The sequence below is a fragment of the Grampus griseus genome, assembly GCF_964374135.1.
Source record: "Grampus griseus genome assembly, chromosome: 3".
Lineage (NCBI taxonomy): Eukaryota > Metazoa > Chordata > Mammalia > Artiodactyla > Delphinidae > Grampus > Grampus griseus.
In genome coordinates, this window is record NC_139019.1 from 152,910,823 (window position 1) to 152,934,590 (window position 23,768).

General features: G+C 38.1%; 1 protein-coding gene across 7 annotated transcripts in view; it reads left to right on the forward strand.

The window, feature by feature from the left end:
- The window catches only part of NSD1 (nuclear receptor binding SET domain protein 1), a gene marked incomplete at its 3' end in the record, with an annotated part of 136,853 nt that overhangs the window by 80,548 nt on the left and 32,537 nt on the right, over window positions 1-23,768 (forward strand). For all 7 annotated transcript variants that reach the window (XM_082650799.1, XM_082650800.1, XM_082650803.1 and 4 more), the window contains 8 exons: window positions 131-401; window positions 1,958-2,067; window positions 6,837-6,912; window positions 9,374-9,492; window positions 10,432-10,575; window positions 13,222-13,345; window positions 19,708-19,908; window positions 22,032-22,211. In XM_082650799.1, coding sequence (XP_082506925.1) covers window positions 131-401; window positions 1,958-2,067; window positions 6,837-6,912; window positions 9,374-9,492; window positions 10,432-10,575; window positions 13,222-13,345; window positions 19,708-19,908; window positions 22,032-22,211 — 1,225 coding nt within the window. The remainder of the gene's footprint in view (window positions 1-130; window positions 402-1,957; window positions 2,068-6,836; window positions 6,913-9,373; window positions 9,493-10,431; window positions 10,576-13,221; window positions 13,346-19,707; window positions 19,909-22,031; window positions 22,212-23,768) is intronic.

Sequence of the window (23,768 nt, forward strand, 5' to 3'; positions counted from 1 at the left end):
GTTGTCTTCAAGTTTCATCCATTTGTAGCACGTGTCAGAATTTCATTCCTTTATAAGTACATTATTCTTTTTGACACTTAAATTATAATGACTTTGGCCTATGGATTCCACGTTTATCTTTTGCCCATAGGTAAGTTCCCGCCGTGAAGAGGAAAGCCTTTTAGCCCGGTGTCGATCTAGTGCTCAGAACAAACAGGTGGATGAGAATTCTTTGATATCAACCAAAGAAGAGCCTCCAGTTCTTGAAAGGGAGGCTCCGTTTTTGGAAGGGCCCTTGGCTCAGTCAGAACTTGGAGGTGGACATGCTGAGTTGCCACAGCTGACCTTGTCTGTGCCTGTGGCTCCGGAAGTCTCTCCACGGCCTGCCCTTGAGTCTGAGGAATTGCTAGTTAAAACACCAGGTAAGATGGGGATGGGTCTCAGTATATAAGTGGATATAATTAGAGGAAGCAGGAGATTTTAGTATGTTTTGATGGAAAGCCAGTAGTGTATTTCTGTACAGCAAACTACCCACCTTGATTCTGGGAAATCCCTAATACTGGCTAATTGGATATAGTTAATGACCATTAATTGGTGTACTGTCAGGAAGACATATTTTTTACAAACTACTTTCTTTCAGTGTTATTGCTCTTCATGATTATTGATCAACCACAGTGTGAATCAACACCCAGGGTAACAGGGTTTGGGGGAGGGGCACTGCATACTAGTGGAGTAAACACATAAAAATTATACTTCAGATACTGACTTTACCAATCTTTGTGTTATTTGGGAAGTTGTTTAACCTCTGAACTTGTTTCCTCGATGTATAAAATGGAGACTGTGATGCAATGTATAAAGAAATTTACCTGACACATAGCAAGCAGCTGAGTGTGAATACTCCCTTGAAGTTAATTACCAATTTCTTTTCACTTTATCATTCTGTATAAACATGTCACCTGGTGAGAATTGAATCTAAACAACATACTGTCTGTAATTCACCTTCTGACTTTTTTTTTTTTTTTTTAATTGGAGTAACCTTCTGACTTGAGTATTGTAGTCAGCCAAGGAAAATTTTGGATGTAACTTTTTTTTGTGTGTGTGGTATGTGGGCCTCTCACTGTTGTGGCCTCTCCTGTTGCGGAGCACAGGCTCCGGACGCGCAGGCTCAGCGGACATGGCTCACTGGCCCAGCCGCTCCGCGGCATGTGGGATCTTCCCAGACCGGGGCACAAACCCGTGTCCCCTGCATTGGCAGGCAAACTCTCAACCACTGTGCCACCAGGGAAGCCCTGGATGTAACTTTTTTACATTCCCAACAGTAGCTTGTGATGTTATTCTTTAAAAAGGGATCCCAATTGTGCATAATCAAGTAAGGTGGAATCAAAAAGAATAATAAAGATAGTTACCACCTCATTGCCCATTATGTGCCAAACTGTGTTATTAGGCTCTTTTATATAATTGCTAAGAGCAGTCCTACAAAGTAAACAAGTGTCTTTTACTTATTTAGGAACAGAACAAGAATTCTAATCCTGGTCTATTTATGCCCAGAATTCAGGCTCTACTTTACCTCACTTCTCCTTTTGTTCTTACCACCAGTTGATTGCTCTAAAGGGAGTTTTGCCCTTTTGATTTCTCCTTAGTTCATTTGTGATTTTTAAAAAATGTATCAACATATATGGTTTTTAGTAAGTGTGTATACATACACACACACACACTCTGACATAAGAACATCCTCACATTAGTTTGTGTCTGTATTGAGAAATATTTTCTGGTTTTATGTTAACTAGTATTTTAGAATAATGTTTACCTTGTCCCTCCCCACAAGATGATGAGAAAAATATTTTAAAATGACTAATTTTTTATATTTTGAGAAAAATATAAAAAAATGACTAATTTTATATATATATATATAGGTTTTTAAAAAATTAGCTTGTGCCCAGTTTCTAAATCATCTAATGAAAAGATACATGCATTTCAGGAAATTATGAAAGTAAGCGTCAGAGAAAACCAACTAAGAAACTTCTTGAATCCAATGATTTAGACCCTGGATTTATGCCCAAGAAAGGGGAACTTGGCCTTACTAAAAAGGTATGTTATTTTAGTCAATTCTAAAATAGGGTTTAATCCAGGAAATAGGGGATTTTAAAAACAAATCTTTTAGTAATACTTATGACATCAGTGCACATATACATAGAAATTATAGAGTGTCAGTACACTTGGTGATCTGAGAGATCCTACATTAAGAGGCTGTTTTGCATTTGTACGGAAAATGTGTATCACTTGATTTTAGATTTTCTTTTCAAGTGAAAATGAAAAAAGCTTTAAAGTTGAGTAAAGTTTGTGTTTGTTGTAATTTCTTTTCTGGGCTCGAAACCTCTTACCTGATTTCTACTTCACTTCTGTCTCTACAAGCCACTAACCTACTCTTATGCCATTGCCGTGTCTGCATAATACCTCAGAAAAGACCTAGCTCAGCTATAATCCAGGCAGAAACACTTGATCTTCAGTTTTGCAAACTTGGTTTCCATTAGCCAAGAAGGCATCATTAAATTGTAGTTGGAAATATGATTTTCTAATTCTATAATGGATGATAACTGGATATTGATTCCTTAGGATACATCCTGCTCTCTTTGTATTTGAGGAGTAACTCAGTGTATATGTTATAAATTCAGCTGTAAGTTGCACAGATTTCCTATTTTAAAAAATTCTTTTTCTTTAAAGAAAAAATGCAGATTGTAATCAAATCATAAATAGAGTTTTTGGAATTCTTTCCTTAGCTGTAGCAAACTTCTATCCTTTAATCCTATATTAAGGCTCCTAGTTTTTGTTAGTCACACATCTGTAAATGTAAAATTTAATTTATTTGTGTTTTTATACCTTATTTAAAGAGTCACATTATGTACTTTAGTTCCTTTGTTCTTCTCAAAGCAGTTTTATGACATGGACTTTTTGGTGGTTCTTAGACTCATCTCCTGCCCTCCGAACTCTCTCTGCAGTTTGTGCAACCTTCAGTGACAATGTGTCTCTAACTCACTATCCTCTCATTGTACCCCACACTCTAGTAAGGCTGTGGTCATCTTCTGCAGTGCTTTCTCTCCTGGATTTATATTATTCAAATCTTAGCCACTGCACAAGATTGTTGGCAGAGGTAGATGGGAAGGGCCAGGGAAACTGGGATTCAGTTGCACGTTTTGAGTGTGGAAGTGACGTTTGCAATCAGGTGATAAATTTAATGGTATTTTACAGGGTGAGTCATGGGAGGCTGTTGTCTTACTGCTAGAGGTGAGGTGCTGCAAATGTCATTGAAAGTAAGAATTCAGGCGAGTTAAGTGAATGACCCCCCCCCCCGCCTTTATGGAGCTATAATTGGCATATATAAGTTAATGATTTGAAGGAATAAGATGAATTTTGAATCCTCAATGTTTTTGAGACTGGATTACTTAAAAAATAGTGTTAATTTGTTTTTTAGTAACTGTAAATGGAGTATAACCTTTAAAATTGTATAATTTGTATGACCTTGCTCTGCCAAGTGCAGTTTTCTAATCTGAAATTTAACTTGTCGTGTTTGTGAGTTAATTTTTTCCCTAAGGGGATAAAAAGCATGATTTAGTTGATAATTTTAATTTATATAGGCGAAAGTGTCCCAGAACTCTTTGAGATTTAATTTACACCAATAAAATGCACAGATCTTAATTGTTCTGTTTCATGGCTCTAGACAGTTGTATATACCATGTTAAGTACCACCCAAACTAAGTATGCTCTATATCTATCACCCCTGGAAGTTTTCTTGTTCCCCTTTTCACTCAACTCCCCATTCTCATCTCTTCAAGAGGCAAAATTTTCTAACTTCCATTACTATAGATAAGTTTTGCTTGTTCATGAATGTCGTATATGTTGTTTTGTTTTTGTTAACTGGCTTCTTTTATTCAACACATGTATTTGAGATACATCCACAAGGATGCTATTTCAGTAGTAGTTCAAGTACAATTTGCTTGTCCTTTCTCCTGTTGATGCACATTTGCATTTTTTCATTTGAGGGCTATTAATCATAAGGCTGGTATGAATATTCTGAGTCTGTTTGTGTACATATATTTTCATTTTTCTTGGTGGTGTAAATACTTAGGGGTGGGATTGCTGGCTCATGAATATATCCCTTTTAAAGAAATTGCCAAACACTTCTCCAAAGTGGTTGTACAACTTCACGTTCCCGCCAGTGGTATATCAGAGTTCAGTTGCTCCACATCTTTAATAGCATTTGGATTGTCAGTCATTTTAAGTTTAGCCATTCTAGTGGATATGAAATGATATCTAATCATGTTTTTAATTTGTATTTCCTAATGATTATTGATTTTGAGCCCCTTAGTATGTGCTTACTGGCCATTCCTATATCTTATCAAACGACTGTTCAAGCACACTTATATTTTTGATTGGGCTCTTCATTGTTTTTATGGTTGCTTTTTTAGGAGTGCCTTTATATTTGGGATACAAGTCTTTTGTCAGATATATGTGCTTTAAATATTTTTTCCCAGTCTGATGCTTGTGTATTCATTTCCTTAGTCTTTCATGAGAAAGAATTTTTAAAAGTTTGTTTTTTCTTTTATTTATATTTTGTGTCTATTTCAAGAAATCTTTGCCTACCACATCAACACAGAGATATACTTTCTGTGTTTTGTTTTAGGAGTTTTATGGTTTTGATTTATATACAGTTCTTCATTTTTTGAGATGGAGTTTTGAAGTGGATGTCCAATTGTTTTAGCACCATTAGTTAAAAATCTCTGTTAGCCATCCAGTTCTCTGTCTCTCATATTTTTGGTCTCTTTAAGCATTAGATATAATTAATAACTGTCACTGTTGAATTTCAGCTTTTCTTGGTAGGGAGATAGGCATCATATTTGGTGCTAGAACAAGAGAAAACCAGAGTTATTGGTGATGGCTAGACCTGGACCCTGGGGAAAAGTGACCTCTTTTCTGTTTTAGAAGTGAGTTCTGCTATCTGACCTAGTCAGCTTCACAGTTAAGGTCCTGCTTACTGTGAGGTATATTTTGCCATCAGGTTGAAACCATGATTCAGCTCCATCTTGGGACTACACCATGGGTTACCAGGCAGGCCACACCTTGTCTTTGGATGGATCAATCAGTGGATTAGAGAAAGAGGGATTGTCTGTTGAGGTAGTGGTAACTTAAGAGTGCACAGACCTTTGTTATAAAGCAGAAACTAACACACCATTGTAAAGCAATTATACCCCAATAAAGATGTTAAAAAAAAATGCACAGACTTAATGCATATCCTACCAGATTATGCATAAAGTAAGTTACTGGCATCTTTGACATGTCCTCCAAGGCACTTACAGAGTTCTGTGGGTTTTTTTAAAAATATATTTTATTATTATTATTATCATTATTTTTCAGCCGTGCCTCGCGGCACACGGGATCTTAATAAAAGCACAGAGTCTTAATCACTGGACCACCAGGGAGGTCCCTTTTTTTATTTTAAGCAGAGCAGATGGAATTTTATTCATGTAGTGTAGTGTGGGGGGGGTGTGTGCGTGCGTGCGTGTGCATGCTGTTATTTCTTTTTTTTTTTTTTTTTTTGCATGCTGTTATTTCTATTTTAACTTATAAAATTGTTGACATCAGAAATGAAAATTTTTTCTGTATCACTCTCTGTAGTTTTGGGAACATTCTGATTGTTTTTGCATCACAGCTTTTGGGTGAATGTTAAACAGTGAAGTATAAATTGCTTATCTAAGTAATGTAGATGGTAGTTTTCTTTAAATTATGCAGTCTATTTTGTGGGTTTGTCTACTAGTGTTTTGTTCCATTTAACTAGGTACCTAACATTTGCTCCTTCATTTTATTTTACTTCATAAGACTCTGATCTACACTGAACATGAGGAACATTCTTATGATTTATTAATGTATATAATAAGTGTTCAGAAATTCACAGCTGCATTTTATCTTGTTTTAACCTCAGACTTGGGAACTTCATAGCAAGAATAGCATCCATTATATTGACTTCTGTGACCACTAAATTTTGTTTTACAGTCATGATGAAGAATATTATTCTTGTAGGAGAAGACATTTTCTTGGAATAGAACTAATTCATACAAGCATTAGTAGTAAGGGAATAAAATGTGTAGTGAGTTACTCTTGACGTTTAAGGTTTTTCTTGTTGTTTTTTTGTTTTTGTTTTTGGCCATGCCACGTGGCTTGTGGAATCCTAGTTAGTTCCCTGACCAGGGGCCCTTGGCAGTGAAAGCGTGGAGTCCCAACCGCTGGACCACCAGGGAATCCCCAATGTTAAGTGTTTTGTTTTTAGTTTCAGTGTTGCTTTAATTTATATTAATCTGCAGCAACTTAAATTAGAAAGACTTTCCATGATTCAGAGCTTTTTAATATTTAGAATTCATCAAGTAAATAAGTCTGTGTAAAATCCAGTGGCTGTAAGTATAACATTAAGAAGGAAGATTTTAAATACACCGTGGTGTGGAACAGAATTGAGCTGGTGGGTCTATAAGCACATACTTTTTCTCTTTCTCTCCCACTTTAATCAGAGCAGTGTTCTATATCTGCTTTATATATTGGGAGTCTCTGAGTAAGCCAGTCGTTGTCTGTAGTCCCCCCACTGGAGTATGTGGTTGGTGGTTTTGAGTTTTAGAGCATGAAAAAAACCCAAATCTCATGCTTTTCCCCACAAAGTTTCTGTTCAACCCTTTACTATTATATTGTTCCTTTAATTGTTAAAAACAGCCAAGATTCTGTATCTTTGGCAATAGACAGTTCAGCTTTTGGCACATAGTATAAAGGGTTTGTTTTCTATTCCTTTGTAAAACATGATGCATTTTACTTATTTGTAGTGTTATGAAGCTGGTCACTTGGAGAATGACATTACTGAATCATGTGCTGCATCTCGTTCTAAAGAGTTTGGTGGAGGTGAGTGTTTTTGAGATTTAAGAACTGTATTGCAAAAATAAGTGTGAAGTACCCTGTCAGTTAACGAGAAAAGTTACTAAGCAGGACTAGTAAGGTTGCAAGTTCTAAGACTTGTTTGCCCAATATATGCTTCCTAAAACTGCATATGACACTAGAAAATTGTATTGATTCATTTCCAACTTTATCCTGAAGTTAGTTAAATGGAATTAGAATTAGTGTTAAGGAAATGTTGGGAACAATAAAGAAAAATCAGCTCCTTAATTTTCTTATTAGATAATTCTCCATACTGCATCATTACTTTCTTGGCTTTGATTCCTATAGGACAGAAAATAACAGAATTTGAGTTGAGGGGGCAATTGCAAATCGTCTTAAACAAGTCTTTCATAGTCTTACTTTCTTATATCACACCTGTGACCTTTGGTCAATGAACATATGCTTGAAAAAGAGAGCTTACATTTGAGCCTAGTCTATTATGGCTGCTTTCAAAGGCCTTGGGAATCTTCTAGATTAAATTGGAATCTGTTTCCTGGAACCTCTGCTTGGTCATCTTATTTCTGCCCACAGCAGGAATGGGCAGCCCTTCATTCAATAACAGATAAAATAATCATAGTTTAAGTATCTACTCTACCAGTTTCTTTGTGTAAGGACTGTTACCTCTGATGAATCTAAAGCACTACAACGAATTAGGATATTACTCATATTATCCCTGTCTTGTAGAATAAGCACGAAGATGAAAGAGGTTGGAAGGGTTGGGGAACTATATCCAGACATGACCAAATTTATTGCCACACTACTGTCTCATTATCCACCCTGTGTTTCTCCATACCAATTCTTTCTATCCCTTTGATCATTTTGTCTGCCTATGCCATTTATTGATTGGTGTCATTCCTGAAATATTAGCTTAGATTTGAGCACGCTGCATCAGATATGATCTATCAGCAAAGGATATTAGGGGAGATTATATTTTATGTGGTCTTAAATGTACACTTCTTTGAATGTGATCTGTGATTATTAAGTTTTTTAGCAAGTAAATTAAACGATATGTTAACTTATTTTAACCCTGTATGCAATTATAATATAGGTTGGTCAACTTGTTTGCTTGATTAAAAAAAAAAAAAAACTGCTTTCAAAATAATATCAGCTCTTTCCCTATACATTTGTACTTTAGTTTTCTGTAAAACCTACAACCTGCACTTTATCCTCTGTAAATTTCATCTAAATGTTTCAACTTGTGAGAATTTTGAAGCTTTATTCTGCCATCATATTAACTCTTCCCTTTTAGTCTTAGGCTGTCAGCAGCTTTGATAGCAGAGCTTCTCCATCTCGATCAGGCAGATCAAGAAGAGAGCCCTAAAGCAGTCTTCCAAAGTATTTGATACCTAGCTTAAATATCCTAGAACATTTTACAAAATATCTCTTTAAAGATTCCTCTTAATGTTTCTATAACAAAGAGTTGAAATACGTATAATAAAAAATGAGTGAGAGACTAAATTCCATTTTCTAAGTATGTCAAGATTAGGCATTCATATTCAGGATTATAGTACCGCTGCATGAATATCCTTTTTTTTAATTAAAAAAACCCCGTTTATTTGTTTATTTATTTTTGGCTGTGTTGGGTCTTCGTTGCTGCGCGCGGGCTTTCTCTAGTTGTGGTAAGCGGGGGCTGTTCTCATCGCGGTGGCTTCTCTTGTTGCGGAGCATGGGCTCTAGGTGCATGGGTTCAGTAGTTGTGGCACACAGGCTCAGTAGTTGTGGCTCACAGGCTCAGTAGTTGTGGCTCATGGGCTCTACAGCACAGGCTCAGTAGTTGTGGCGCACGGGCTTAGTTGCTCCGCGGCATGTGGGATCTTCCCGGACCAGGGCTCAAGCCCATGTCCCCTGCATTTGCAGACAGATTCTTAAAACACTGCCCCACCAGGGAAGTCCCTGCATGAATATCCTTTTGGCCAAAAATGTATTGGTTGGAGGAGGGAGGTATTTTTCTCTCCTCGTATAAGTCAGATCTTTTGTATTTCATGTTTTTGTCTTAATCCTTAAATCATAGAGTGATATAATTTATTGTCTTTAATCTTGGAGGCCAGGTTTTAGTATCTTTTCCTGACTACTAAATGCATTTCCTCTCCATCTGTAGGATATTAAAGTCCTTTGTGGAACTAGAAAGTCTTTCATTTCAATCATATAAAATGAAATTGCTTTAATAACCTGTATGTTTACTATTTAATCCATATGAGGCAGAATTTTTATATATGTAGCCATTTCCCCAACTAGTTATATACTAATGGGTAAGTCTTTTTTTTTTCCTCTGCCCTTGTTTTCCTCATCTACAAAGTTGGAGAATTAAAATTAAGGTTGGTGTTTACTCTAACATTCCATAATTTTGTGAGGTCCCTTTAGTTGAGGATAGGAGTTCTTGGACATGCATGTAATCAGCCAGCAGGTAACACCTGTTTTCCTGTCCTAGGCACCACCAAGCTGTTTGATAAACCAAGGAAGCGAAAACGACAGAGACATGCTACAGCCAAGGTGCATTGTAAAAAAGTGAAAAATGACAACTCATCAAAAGAAACTCCAAGCTCCGAGGTATTATGCAGTTCTTCATCTTTTGACCTTCCAAAGCGAAGCTGCTTTTCACAGTAGAGGCCACATCCCTTTTCCCTTTGAGTTTACCTAAAAATAGTATTCTGTTGAAACAGCTAGTAGTGATAAGGAATCTTGGAGAAAAAGATGAATCTGATTCTAGTAGAAATAAGTCAAAGCACTATGGCAGCTGTAGGTGTGACCTTTTTAAAAGATCACACCCCATGCTCTAGGTGTCAGATGAAATACATAACTGTTTCATCATGAAGTAAACTTGTTCTAAAACCAGAGAGCACAATATCAAGTAACTGTATAATCCAGATGAACTTGGTATTGCCCTTTAAAAGTTGAGACTGCAGTTAGGGGAAAAACTCATTTGCTTATTTATTGAGACCACCAACTGCTTAATTTTAGAGTAATGTTTGTAAACAGCGACTTCTAGGAAACAGAGGTTTAAAGCCATTTTCTTGAAGAGCATCAGTGCAGCCATTGATGCTATCCCTAGCTTTCCAACTCAGGTTAAAAGAGAATTAGAACAAGTCAGGTCAGCATCACATATTTTGATGCAGAGTGTTTCTTTCCAGGACAATTTGAATAGAATGCCCAAGGGGGGCATTATTTAGGAAACACTGATCTTGGAAGGACAAATAAGTAATCAAATAAACTTAAGAATGTTTTCTCTCCCTTAGTGAAACCTTAAAATGGAACAGCTCAAAAAGTTCCAGTGGAACAGCCTCAGAGCAGTTAGTGGCAGGGCATGAGGCGCCCACTACCCGCCCAATCACAGCAGGGTTAGAACTAACATTGCATGCAGTCCGCCCACGTGATTGGCTGAACATCTGTAAGTGCTTAATGGCTAGACAAATAGCAGCCCAGAGGGAGGGGGTCAGATGGAGGAGACATCAATAATATAGATGTGGGGCGTTATTTTTTCTCTGCAAGGGAGAACTGATGACACACAGGACAGCTGCAAGCCCCAAGGAAACCATTGAGGAGGGTGTAGAAAATGACCACGGAATGCCTGTATCTAAAAAACTGCAGGGTGAACGAGGAGGAGGAGCTGCACTCAAGGAGAATGTTTGTCAGGTAGAGAATGTTTGCCCACTTGCATTTGAATTGCATGCTTATCTTTTAAGAGAAGTCCTCTCCAGTCTCTTGATGACCTAGTCATGGTTAGAGTAAAAATTCTCTTGGATGATTCCAGTGGAATCACTTACTTTAAGGATTTAACTCTTCTCTCTTCCCACAAAAAAAGAAGAGAAATAGTTAGTGTTGCCCCTGGGTAGATGCCCTGAAGTAGGTCTGAGATGGAAGGGGTGAATCTGTGGTTGCTCAGCCAAAGATAATTTTCCTGCACCTCTCATGGTGTGAGAATGTTTGGGTTTCTAAGGAATTTTTCAAGGAGAATTTTCACATAGATTGTTGGGTTTGTGTGTGTGTGTGTGTGTGTGTGTTTTGTTTTTGTTGTTGTTTTTGGTTTTTCTGCTTTAAAGTACTGACTTTAGAGAACCTACCACCTGTATTTTTCTATTTATTTAATAAACATTTATACAGTGTTTTTTTACTGTGTCAAGTGTTTTTCCATTCACTTTGTAAATATTACATCATTTAGTTATCATAACAATCTCATAAGGTAGAGGATCATTATTATCCTTGTTTTATAGATAAGAAAATTGAGGTACAGGGAGGTTAAATAGCTTGCTTGTAGTCACTCAGTGAAGCCAGTATTCAAACCCAGGCAATCTGGGTTTTGAGTCTTAACCACTGTGTTGTCTTGCTTCTCTGTGAAATGTGCCTCCACTTTAATGTCAAATGCCTTTATCTTACTTGGGAGTAGAGTCAGTTAAATGGATGCATTGGTTATATTCTCTTTTCATGGTCTTGATTTAACCTTGTAAATACTTAAAAACTGGCATATAAAAAGTTGAAAATATTAGTGTTTTTTTTTTCTAATTGAAACTGCTAAAAAATAAAATTTCCCCAGGCCTAGAATATTATTATGGTCAGTATAATTTCAACTCAGTTTCTTTGTCTGTTCATTTCACTGCTATATAAAGGTTGATTATATTCAGACCTGCTCCCAAACAGTGTTACTCCTCAGAGACTGTTAAGCCCACAAAGATTGTCATATAAGAAGGTATTGTAACCCATGGTCCTGGTTTGTTTGGATCAGTCTTTGTTTAAATCTGTTGTGCTTGTATAATTTATTAATAGCACCTCCTTTCATGCTCAAGTGTCCTAGTTTGAAGGATGAATTACATGCTCATCCCAATTAAAGGGTTAGTCTGTAACATTTGGTTAATTTGAAAAATTTATTCCTCAGTACATACTGTAATTGAAGTTTTCCTGTTTAAGTGATGAAGGCGAATTTGTTTATCGTGCAGGAAAGCTGATGTTGCTGGCAGTCTGAATATACAAAACAAAACATGTAACATTTATGGCATTTGTCAATTTTTGGTCATGAATAGTAGATCATGGGAGAGCCAAACATGAAAGACTAGCTCAGAATCCCTTGGGGTCCCCTCTTAATCCCTGGCTGCCTCTGGCCTTTTATTCCCAAAGCTCTCCTACTCGTTTGCTTATTTAAGCTTTGATGTTAAGTGGCCAAGACCTGTTCGGTTTCTTTGGGTTCTTGAGGATATTAGACTTGCCTGGCCATCTTTCCCCCTTTCTTGTCTTACAGAATAAGTATAAGAGTTTTTTCATTTTTATCATTTTTCTGCTAATCACTATGGGGAAACAAGTCAGGATATTAGAGGGGTGAAAAGTAACAAATGTTGGGAATGTGCAGAATTTTCATAAATCATACAACGTTTTCAAAAGCAACAGATCCCGATCTTTATTTCCTAAGGCTGTATCATCATTGACACCCTGTTTTAGTGAGATTGTCTCAGAAAGGTGATCTCTCTGATTTTAATATGGTTCTAGGTGTATCTCAGGGATTGTTCAAATCTTAATCAGGGCCCTTCTGGACTGTTACGACCCAAGTCCCAGCTGGCCAGTATTTCTTGCTTGAACCATTGCAGTAACCTGTTCGATTATCTCTGCTTTTCCTCTCACCTTTTTACTCTTGAAATTTTTCATGTAGCAGTCATAGGGATCTGTTTTTAGATGAATACCTGATTTCAGCCTTCCCTTGGTACAGCGCTCATTATAATGGCACACCTTTGCAATTAGAATAAAATCTGAAACTCTGTACCGTAATCTGTAAGGCCACACAGTCAGGCCCTTGCTTGCCTTTTTCTTACTTCATTTCTACCACTTCTAACTTTTGTTCACTTTTGTCCAGTGACACTGGCTTTCATTGTGATTCATAGGAATGCCATGATTTTTCCTGTCTGTGGGCTTTCTGTACTTTCTGCCTTCTTGGTCCCTTCTTCAGATCATGTGGCTGACTTGTCATTCAGAGCCCAGTCTAAGAAGTCATTCCTAATCACCCAATCCAAAGTTGTTGTTTGAGGGCTCTACCCAAATACTTACATCTTCTGATATCTTTTGTTTGTTTAATTGTTTACTTATACCTTTGTATCCTTAGAGTATAAGAATGATGGGAGCCAGGGACCTGTGGTACCTGGCATAGAGGAGGTAATCATTAAATACTAGCTGAATGAATGGTGGGATTTTTTGTTTCTGGCAAAGCTGCTTCTTAACTTTTGCTTTAATGAAGACCTTCTGCTTGGGATTTTTAAAAATCTTTTTCTATAGACAGATCTGTTTTCTTTCTCTTAACAGAACTGTGAGAAACTGGGTGAGCTGCTATTATGTGAGGCTCAGTGCTGTGGGGCTTTCCACCTGGAGTGCCTTGGATTAACTGAAATGCCCAGAGGAAAATTTATCTGCAATGAATGTCGCACAGGTAAAGTAGTTAGAGAAAGGTCTTCTTCCAAGGAAGGTTTGAGTTTCAAGTTTTTTAGGAAAAAATCATTTATTGGAGACACTTTTTTTTGTGGCAATACTGGGCTAATTCCTACAGACATAGAGATAGGTGCTCTGTGGTCTTTGCCTTCAAAAAAACTCAAGTGAATAATGAATGTATAGTATAATACAGTGCAAAACGTGTTGTTGTGAATGTTAAAGTGCTGTGTGAATGAAGATGCACCAGTGCTACAGAGGAAGATATCTGAGTTTGGTTTTAAGAGAGAAATAGAAATCGGTGTGTGGAGGGGAAGGATAGAAGGTCTAATAAAGTAAGTATGAAATATTTGGGGAACAGGAAGCATATAGGTCAGTATGTTTGGAGTTTAAGATATTTTAAGATATTTTAGGGAAGAGGTGAGGCATAGGTAGTGACGAGGAAGACTTCTGGGTTACTGATGATATTTTATGTTTCTTGATCTGAGTGGTGATCAAGAAATATGTTCACTTCATGATTATTTGTGAACTTATAATGTGTGCACTTTTCTGTGTATATTATACATCAGTAAAACTGCTTAGCAAAAAGAAGAGAGCTATTTTGTGAGAGTTACAATATACGGATTGGGTCAGAAACTAGGAATGGTCAGATGAGACCAGCCTGTAAAGCACCTCACAGCTGTGCTCTCTCAAGGAGATTGCTCTTTTTTCAGCGTTATGAATGGATGTTACAGTATGAAAGTAGTAAAGAAATTAGGGTTGACGGTAAAGATTTTATGCTCGTAAGGCATTAAAAACCATAGCATGATGCTGCCCAAAGAGAAAGCGTCTGTAGAGTGAGAAGAGGGCTAATGACACTACTGGGGGATATCCACTTAAAAGGGGCTACTGGAGGGTGAGGAGGAGCTACTCAAGAAGGAATGTCTGTGAAGCCATGGGGATGGGGTGTCATCAGCAGAGGCAGATGGGGCAAACAGACCAAGGAGGTTCTAGAGTGAAAAGGGGATCTATTGTATTTGGCAGTGAGAGAGTGCCTTACTAATCCAAACTGAAAGATGAATGGGTAGCAGTATACACTATTTCTTACAGAAGCTTGACTTCAGTGGAAAAGGGAGCAGTAGCTGAAGGGAGGATATTAGAGGGTCAGGAGGAAGAACATCTTGAGTAGGATGAAGGTTAAGAATTGTGTAGGGAAATAAATTTCCGTAACAGGAGGGGGAATAATTGGAGTACAGTCACAGAGACAGGAGAGGATAATCTTGAAGAGATAAAAAGATTAAAAGGGAATGTACCATGTAATTGTGAGGGAGATGAACACTGAGGTTTTTCCTTGGCTTGGTGAGAATGGTGGAAAAAAATTGTTTATAACCTGAAGGGAAGAGTGTAGGCTTAGACTAGCCCCTGTGGGAAATAAGAGGTGAAATTAACTTGTGTCTGTAAATAGATGGCCATGTCAGATTGAGTTATTTCATCTTTCTGCTACCACTTTCAGCAGTGTAGGTACAAAAGCTGGAAGACAAGATAGTTGTGGGGTTATTTTGCCTTCTACACACGTTGGGCTTTTGATCATTATGTGCCATACGGTGTCCCGGCCCTGTAATTAAAATTTAGAAACAAATTTTAGATACGTGCATATCTCTATTGCCCTAATTCTCTTAGAAAGATCTTCTTCTTCTTTTTTTTTTAAATTTTTTTAACTTCTTATTTTATATTTGAGTATAGTTGATTAACAATGTTGTGTTATATCAGTTGTACAGCAAAGTGATTCAGTTATACATATATCTATTCTTTTTCAAATTTTAAATATAGCAGTGAGTACAGTGTCAATCCCAAGCTCCCTAACTATCCCTCCCCGCAACTCTTCCCTCCTGGTAACCATAAGTTCCTTCTCTAAGTCTGTTTCTGTTTTGTAAATAAGTTCATTTGTATCATTTTTTTTAGATTCCGCATATAAGCGATATCATATGATATTTGTCTTTCTCTGACTTACTTCACTCAGTATGACAATTTCTAGGTCCATCCATGTTGCTGCAAATGGCATTATTTCATTCTTTTTAATGGCTGAGTAATATTCCATTGTATATATGTACCACATCTTCTTTATCCATTCTTCTGTTGATGGACATTTAGGATGCTTCCATGTCTTGGCTATCACTGCTAGTGCTGCAGTGAAGATTGGGGTGCATGTATACTTTCAGACCATGTTTTCTCCAGACAAATGCCCAGGAGTGGGATTGCAGGATGATATGGTGGTTCTAGTTTTAGTTTTTAAGGAACCTTCGTACTGTTCTCCATACTGGCTGTACCAATTTACATTCCCACCAACAGTGTAGGAGGGTTCCCTTCTCTCCACACCCTCTCCAGTATTTATTGTTTGTGGATTTTTTGATGATAACCATTTAGAGAGATCTTCCTGCCTTTTGTACCAGTGATCCAGTTTTGCTAGTCTCATCTTTATTATGATGTGATATTCTCTGAACCAGGCTAATCTAAGGCAGAACTACTTTTTTAAAAAATCAACTTAATTGAAGAGTAATTTGCCTACTATAAATGTACCCCTTTTAATGTATGTTTTGATAGGTTTCGATAAAATGTATACACCCACACCAGAAAGTTCCTTTGTGATCAGACCCAGTCAGTCTTTTTTGCACCTCACCCCTTCACCCCCATCACCAATTTCAGGTTAAACAGTGACCTGCTTTCTGTTCAGAGCACATTAGATTTGCCTTTTTTTTAGAGTTTGTGTCTGGCTCAGCATGTTTTTGAGACTCATCTGTGTTGATGTGTGTATCAGTAATTCATTTTCTTTCTTAAAACAGCTTTATTGAGGTGTAATTGATGTACAGTAAACTACACAAAGTGTACACTGTGACGTTTTGGTGTGTGTTTGTGTACATACACCTTTGAAACCATCACTCAGCCTAGTTACTTTGAGATTAAACAACATTGTTGCAGGTATTGAGAATTCATTCTTTTTATTGCCAAGTGGTATTCCATTGTATGGATATAAGAGTTTGTTTATCCACTCATCTATTGATGTACATTTGGATAGTTCTCAGGTTTGGCTATTATAAATAAAGCACTGTGTATCCTTTGTATGGATACACTTTCTTTTCTGTTGTGTAAATATCTAACAGCAGAATGGCTGCATATGGTAGGCTTAACTTTTCAAGGAACATCCAAAGTGTTTGTACCATTTTATATTCCCATCGGTAGTCTGTGAGAGTTTTAATTCTGCCACATCTTCATCAACATTTGGTATTGTCAGTCTTTTTAATTTTAGCCATTCTGACAGATGTGTAGTGGTATTTTATTGTGGTTTTAATGTGTATTTCACTAATGATGAATGATGTTACACATCTTTTTATGTGCTTATTTTTCTGTCTTCTTTGAGGAAGAGTGTTCAAAATTTTTTTTTAATTTGGGGTTTTTTTCTCCCTATAAATTTATTTATTTACGGCTGTGTTGGGTCTTCGTTGCTGTGCGTGGGCTTTCTCTAGTTGACGAGCGGGGGCTACTCACTCTTCATTGCAGTGTGCGGGCTTCTCATTGTGGTGTTTTCTCTTGTTGCGGAGCGCAAGCTCTAGGCGCGCGGGCTTCAGTAGTTGTGGCTCGCGGGCTCTAGAGTGTAGGCTCAGTAGTTTTGGTGCATGGGCTTAGTTGCTCCGCGGCATGTGGGATCTTCCCGGACCAGCGCTCGAACCCATGTCCCCTGCAGTGGCAGGCGCCTTCTTAACCACTGCACCACTAGGGAAGTCCTGGGTTGTTCTCTTACTGTTGAGTTTTAAGAGTTCTTTATATGTATTCTGGCTACAAGTCCTTTATCAGATATATACGTTCCAAATTATTCTTCCAATCTGTGGCTTGTTTTCTAATTTTCTCAATGGTATCCTTTGAAGAGCAGAAGTTTTTAATTTTGAAGAAGTCTAGTTTATCAAATTTTTTTAATGGACTTTGGTTAAGAAATCTTGCTTAACCCAATGTCACAAAGATTTTGTTTTCTGCTGAAAATTTTTTAATTTTAGTTTCACATTTAGGTCTGTGATCTATATTGAATTAAGTTTTATATGTTATGTGAGGTAAAGAGAGGTTATTATTTTTGAGGGTAGAAAATTTTACCCTAGTTTTAGTAAAGATGTGTAGAGTAAGAATAAAGGAGTCATTTACTATTTCTTCTGGGTCACCCTGTTTTCCTATAGTAGGATGACCACACCATAATTTAGGCTACTCCAGTTAAGTATTGGCTGCCAGTTATTCAGTATCAGGCAGTAGATTGCTTCTTTTCAAATACTTATTTAAAATTTTTTTCTAAAATTATTATTAGTTGGTGATCTCACTGTTTATAAAGATGAGGTGGATTATTTTACTGTGTTCCTATTTCCAGCAGCTGCCAAAGGCAGGATTCGTGTTCAGGTCTGTCTGTCCCTCAAGCCTGGGCTCTTTCCCTTACATTGTTTTGCTTCCCAGCGAGAGGTAGAATTTTTTTTTTTCTCTTAAACTTTTTATTACAGAAATCCTCAGACATATACAGAAGTAGAGAGAACAGTATAAAGAATCTCAACATATTCATCACTTAGCTTCAGTAGTTATCAACTTCTTGCCTCATTTTACTCATATAGTTCAAAATATATGTAACTAGCATATTTTTTTTAACATTTTAAAAATATATATCCATTGTATACAATGACTCCTATGTGTCATCAACTACCCAGTCCCACTTTCAAATTTTCCCACTTTGTCTCAAAATATATTGTTTTATAGTGTTTTGAATCAAGATCCAAATAATGTCCCTGTATTGTATTTTTTAATTAAAAAATTCATCTCTTAAACTTCTCTTAATCTACAACAGTACTATTCCCCTCACCCAATTATTTTTGTTTTTTACAACAAAAATATGTTTTATTTAACCCAATATATTCAAAATATGTCAGCATATAATTAATGTGAAAATGACTGAAATTTTTTACATTCTTTTTTATGTGCTAGGTCTTCAAACTCCAACGTGTATTGACACTGACTACACATCTCAATTTAGACTAGTGCCATTTTAAGTGCTCAGTATCCAAATGTGGTTTCCCTACTGGGCCTGTGCTAAATCAAACCTTACTTGTCACCCCTACATGACAAACCTCATTGCTGGATCCCAATAACTGCACATATTTGAGGGACCCCTCACCCAATTTTTTAATGTTCTTTATTTCTTGAGACAATGGTCATTTGTCTGCCAAGTTTTCTACATTCTAAATTTGGCTGATTGCATCCTTGAGGTGTCCCTTTTACTTGTTCCTCTGTCCTCCGTATTTTATGGAAACTTGTAGTTAGATCTAGAGGCTGGATCAGGTCAAATCAATTTTCCTTTGGCAAGAATCCTTTGTGGGGGATGTGTACTTCCTATAGCAGCAAACATGTATTAAATTTTCCCCCTTAATAGTGGTATTAAGATTGTTCAGTAGGTTTGTGTTGTCATCCTGATCAGTCTATTATAATGTTCTTCACTATGATATTGTGATTTTTAATAAATACATATTTGGTCTTTGTCCAGTTTCTGGCACAGAGCTCCTGAAACCCTTGAAATTTCCTAAGTGATGAGGGCTATAAAGATGTATCTTTTTTTATGTTAATGAGAGATGACTTTTGGAACTAGCTAAGGATGGGAGCTGGTTGCCAGGAGAACCAACCATGTGATTAGAGGGTTCCATCTCCCCCTGACCTTTTTGGAGGGGAGAGTGCTGGAGGTTGGATTAGTCCTCAATTGCCAGTGATTTATTCAGTCGTGCCTATGTAATGTGGCCTCCATTAAAACCCAAAAGGATGGGGTTTGGAGAGCTTCTGGGTTGGTGAACACATGGAGATTAGGGGAGAGTGGCGTGCTTGGAGAGGCCCTGGAAGCTCTGAGCCCTTTCCCCATACCTTACTCTATGCATTTCTTTTAACTAGCTGTTCCTGAACTACATCATTTTTTAGTAAACTGATGATCTAGTAAGTAAAGTGTTTCTCTGAGTTCTGTGACCCACTCTTGCAAGTTAATTGAACCCAACCTCTGATTTATAGCCAGTTGGTCAGAAGTACAGATGACAGCCTTGACTTAGAACTGGTAAGGGTTGGGGTGGGAGGCAGTCTTGTAGGACTGAACCCTTACTTAATCTGTGGGATCTGATATTATCTCCAAGTAGATGGTGTCAGAATTGAGTTGAATTGTAGGATACCAGATGGTATCAGAGAATTGCTTTGTGGTGTGGGCACCCTCCACCCCCACCCCATGTTGGAATTTGGTGCAGAATTGTGTACTCACTAACTTTTCATCTAATGGTTTAGCATTGAGTGAATTCTTGAGTTAGTATTAATTTGTTTCTTCCTGTTTCCTAGGAATACATACCTGTTTTGTATGCAAGCAGAGTGGGGAAGATGTTAAAAGGTGCCTTCTGCCCTTATGTGGAAAGTTTTACCATGAAGAGTGTGTCCAGAAATATCCACCCACTGTCTTGCAGAACAAGGGCTTCCGGTGTTCCCTCCACATATGTATAACCTGCCATGCTGCTAATCCAGCCAGTGTTTCTGCATCTAAAGGTATGGGTTTGTGTAGACCAATCTAATTATAGAACCTCAGTCTCATTGGCAATGGATGTTTCAGATGCTATCTGGCATATCTCTTCATAGCCTCTAGCTTTTGTCAGAGTACCAGCATTTTATGTGAGAGATAAGAGAGTAATGGACAAATTTAGCAGTCACCACATTTTTACATGTGCTTTATGGAACCTCCGGCATTATGTGGTAGTTTTAAATATTTGGAATTCATGTGACATTTAGTTTGAAAAGGTGTTCTGCTGGACATCTTGTTTTGTTTTGTTCTGTTCTGCGCTGCGCCATGTGGCTTGTGTGATCTTAGTTCTCCAAACAGGGATTGAACCCGCGCCCTCTGCAGTGAAAGCACAGCATCCTAACCACTGGACCACCAGGGACTTTCCTCTGCTGGATGTCTTCCTTCATCAGAATAAAGTGTATTCTTCTTCTGTGGGCCCTTATGTGTATGGTTATCAGATGTGATATCATTCAGACATGCATATAGGGTAGAATTGAGGTTTTTGTTTTGTGCTGATTTGTTTTATTTTTTTAAATGGAAATTCCTATCCAGAAAATTTTTTCCTGCTTCATGGTTAGCTTGAGAGCTGAGGTTTCCAAAACTATTATGTGGGTGCAGATAAACTCAAGTTTCTAAATCCATTCCCAGTGGGAAAACAATCATTTCTTTCTTTTTTTTTTTAAATAAATTTATTGATTTTTTTTTTCCCCCCCTGGATGCATTGGGTCTTTGTTGCTGCGTGCAGGCTTTCTCTAGTTGCTGCGAGCGGGGGCTACTCTTCCTTGCGGTGCGCAGGCTTCTCATTGCAGTGGCTTCTCTTGTGGAGCATGGGGTGTAGGCGCGTGGGCTAAGTAGTTGTGGCTCACGGGCTCTCGAGTGCAGGCTCAGTAGTTGTGTGCAGGGGCTTAGTTGCTCCGCAGCATGTGGGATCTTCCCGGACCAGGGTTCGAACCCGTGTCCCCTGCATTGGCAGGCGGATTCTATCTATCTATTTCTGCGTTGGGTCTTTGTTGCTGCGTGTGGGCTTTCTCTAATTGTGGCGAGCGGGTGCTGCTCTTCATTGTGGTGCAAGGGCGCTTCTCATTGCGGTGACTTCTCTTACTGTGGAGCAAAGGCTCTAGGCGCATGCAGGCTTCAGTAGTTGTGGCACGCAGGCTCAGTAGTTGTGGCACGTGGGCTCTAGAGAGCAGGCTCAGTAGTTGTGGCTCACAGGCTTAGTTGCTCTGCGGCAAGAGGGGTCTTCCCAGACCAAGGCTTGACCTCGTGTCCCCTGCATTGGCAGGCGGATTCTTAACCACTGTGCCACTAGGGAAGCCCCAATCATTTCTTTCTGCTCAGTACTAGTGGGTCTCTTACTGATTTCTCTGAAAGCCAAATATTGTATCTCTACTATTAAATGCTTGTAGGCCCAAAGAGCCCACTTCTCCCAAAGGGGATTTGGCAGGAAAAATGTGGCAGTGTTGACTTTTCTTTTAATCAGACTGGCGATATCTTCTGTAAGATGATTTCCTGGCACTATAGATCTTGTCAGTCCTAAGTACAGTAACATGCTTGATCAAAATTGCAGCTTAACCATCAGCTACCTTCTCCTTTTCAGCTGCTATTGTAGGTAGCATTGGGGTGGTTTGGGTAGTGGTTTTTGGTTTGTAAAGTATGTTAGAGGATATATCTCATGGGGGGGTGGAGGTAGAGAGGTTCATTCATTCACCTAAAAGGCTTTAAGAATCACAGAGTACCAGCCAAGGAAAGCAAGCATTAGTGTTTCTCCCATCTGGTCTTTTAATCTGATTGTACACACACACCAACCCCCACCGTTTCGTCTGCAGCTGATTCTGTTTTCCAGTCAGGACAGTGGTTTGAGTAGGGCTTATTCTTGTTGAGGTAGACTCACTTACTGTTGTGAGATTGGACTCCTTAAGGCCATTTATCATATAGTTCCCATCTGAGCTTTTCTTAGGGAATTGGGTGTTTAAGGTCTCTTGATCTAGTAGTGCTTCCATTTGTTTGTGGCATTTTCCCAGTGCTAGCAAATAAACTTGAATAACTCACATCGTTTTTATGTTTAATCCCTTTTTCTTTTGTCTCTCCCTGGTTTTTCTCTTATTTTTAGGTCGACTGATGCGCTGTGTCCGCTGCCCAGTGGCATACCATGCCAATGATTTTTGCCTGGCTGCTGGATCAAAGATCCTTGCATCCAATAGCATCATCTGCCCCAATCACTTTACCCCCAGACGTGGCTGCCGAAATCATGAGCATGTTAATGTTAGCTGGTGTTTTGTATGCTCAGAAGGTAAGACATGACTTCCTGATGTATGAATAGTCTAAAAAGAGATGAATGCAGTATTTTAATTGAAACAAAAGTATAGTTTTCTTCACATTGCCATTAGAAGAAATACTGGGAAGTGATGTCCTTAATTATTGATAACATAACAGTACAGTGGTTTTGTTCCCCAATAGAGAGGGTTTTATTTTTGTTATTTTGAATAATGACTTAATTTTAACAAAATGATAAACAATTGAAGCAACTTAAAGAAAAGAGAAAGGAAACAAAATTGTTTTTAGAAAATGGGGGAATGTGGTCAGAAGGTACAAACTTCCAGTTATAAGATGAATAAATTTGGGGGATGTAATACACAGCATGGTGACTATAGTTAACAATACTGTATTGTATATTTGAAAGTTGCTGTGAGAGTAGATCTTCTAAGTTCCCTCTCTCTCTCTCTCCCTCCCTCCCTCCCTCTCCCTCTCTCTCTGTCTCACACACACACACACACACACACACACCGCTTAAAATTTTAACTATGTGAGTTGTTGAATATGTTACCTAATCTTATTGTGGTGATCACTTCACGGTATATGCACATATCAAGTACATATATATTGTACACTTTAAGTCTACACAATATTATATGTTAATGATATCTCAATAAAGCTGGGGAAAAAAGTAAAAAAATAAACTGGAGGTAGGGCTTCCCTGGTGGCGCAGTGGTTGAGAGTCCGCCTGCTGATGGAGGGGACACGGGTTCGTGCCCCGGTCCAGGAAGATCCCACATGCCGCGGAGTGGCTGGGCCCGTGAGCCATGGCCGCTGAGCCTGTGCGTCCGGAGCCTGTGCTCCGCAACGGGAGAGGCCACAACAGTGAGAGGCCTGCGTACCACAAAAAAAAAAAAAATAAACTGGAGGTGGTAAAATAAAATAAGAAAGAAATTTTAAAAACCTTAGATAACCCCAAGTCCTACATCAGAAAAAACCATTGCTTAATATTAAGTGATAATACTCCAGACATATGTGCATATAAGCAGATAGAAGGGGTAGATATCTGGATAGGGACAAGTCTAGAAGATGCTGTTATCAGGTAATTGTGTGTGGTTTTTCTAAAATCAATTTTATATTAGTTTAAAGGGAATAAACAAGGTGAAAGTAAAAGAATTTATGAACTTCTGTTAAATATTTTCTCACTGTAAGGGATAATAGTTCCTACAAGGTCTTCAGTGGAGGACAAATAAATTTTATATCTTTATCTGTATCTCCCCCCTCTCCAACCCCTACTTAAAGCATACTTCTCCTAATTTAGAGCAACGTCAATATTATCCTTCTTAAACATTTTCTTTCCTTTCCATTCCTCACAGCCTGATTTTTGCTATTTTGTTAAGTGGAGGATTTAGTACTCCACCAGTCTATTTACTGGGGTGCTTGTAGTTCTGAATTCCTTATTTAAATTTTTCTCTTGGTTGGCTGAACTTCTGAGAAACACCCACAGGTCCTACATTTCTCTGCTTGAGACGGTTCTTCATTTGCCTCTGTTCTAGAAGCACACATTGGGTTACTATAAGATCTTACACTGCTT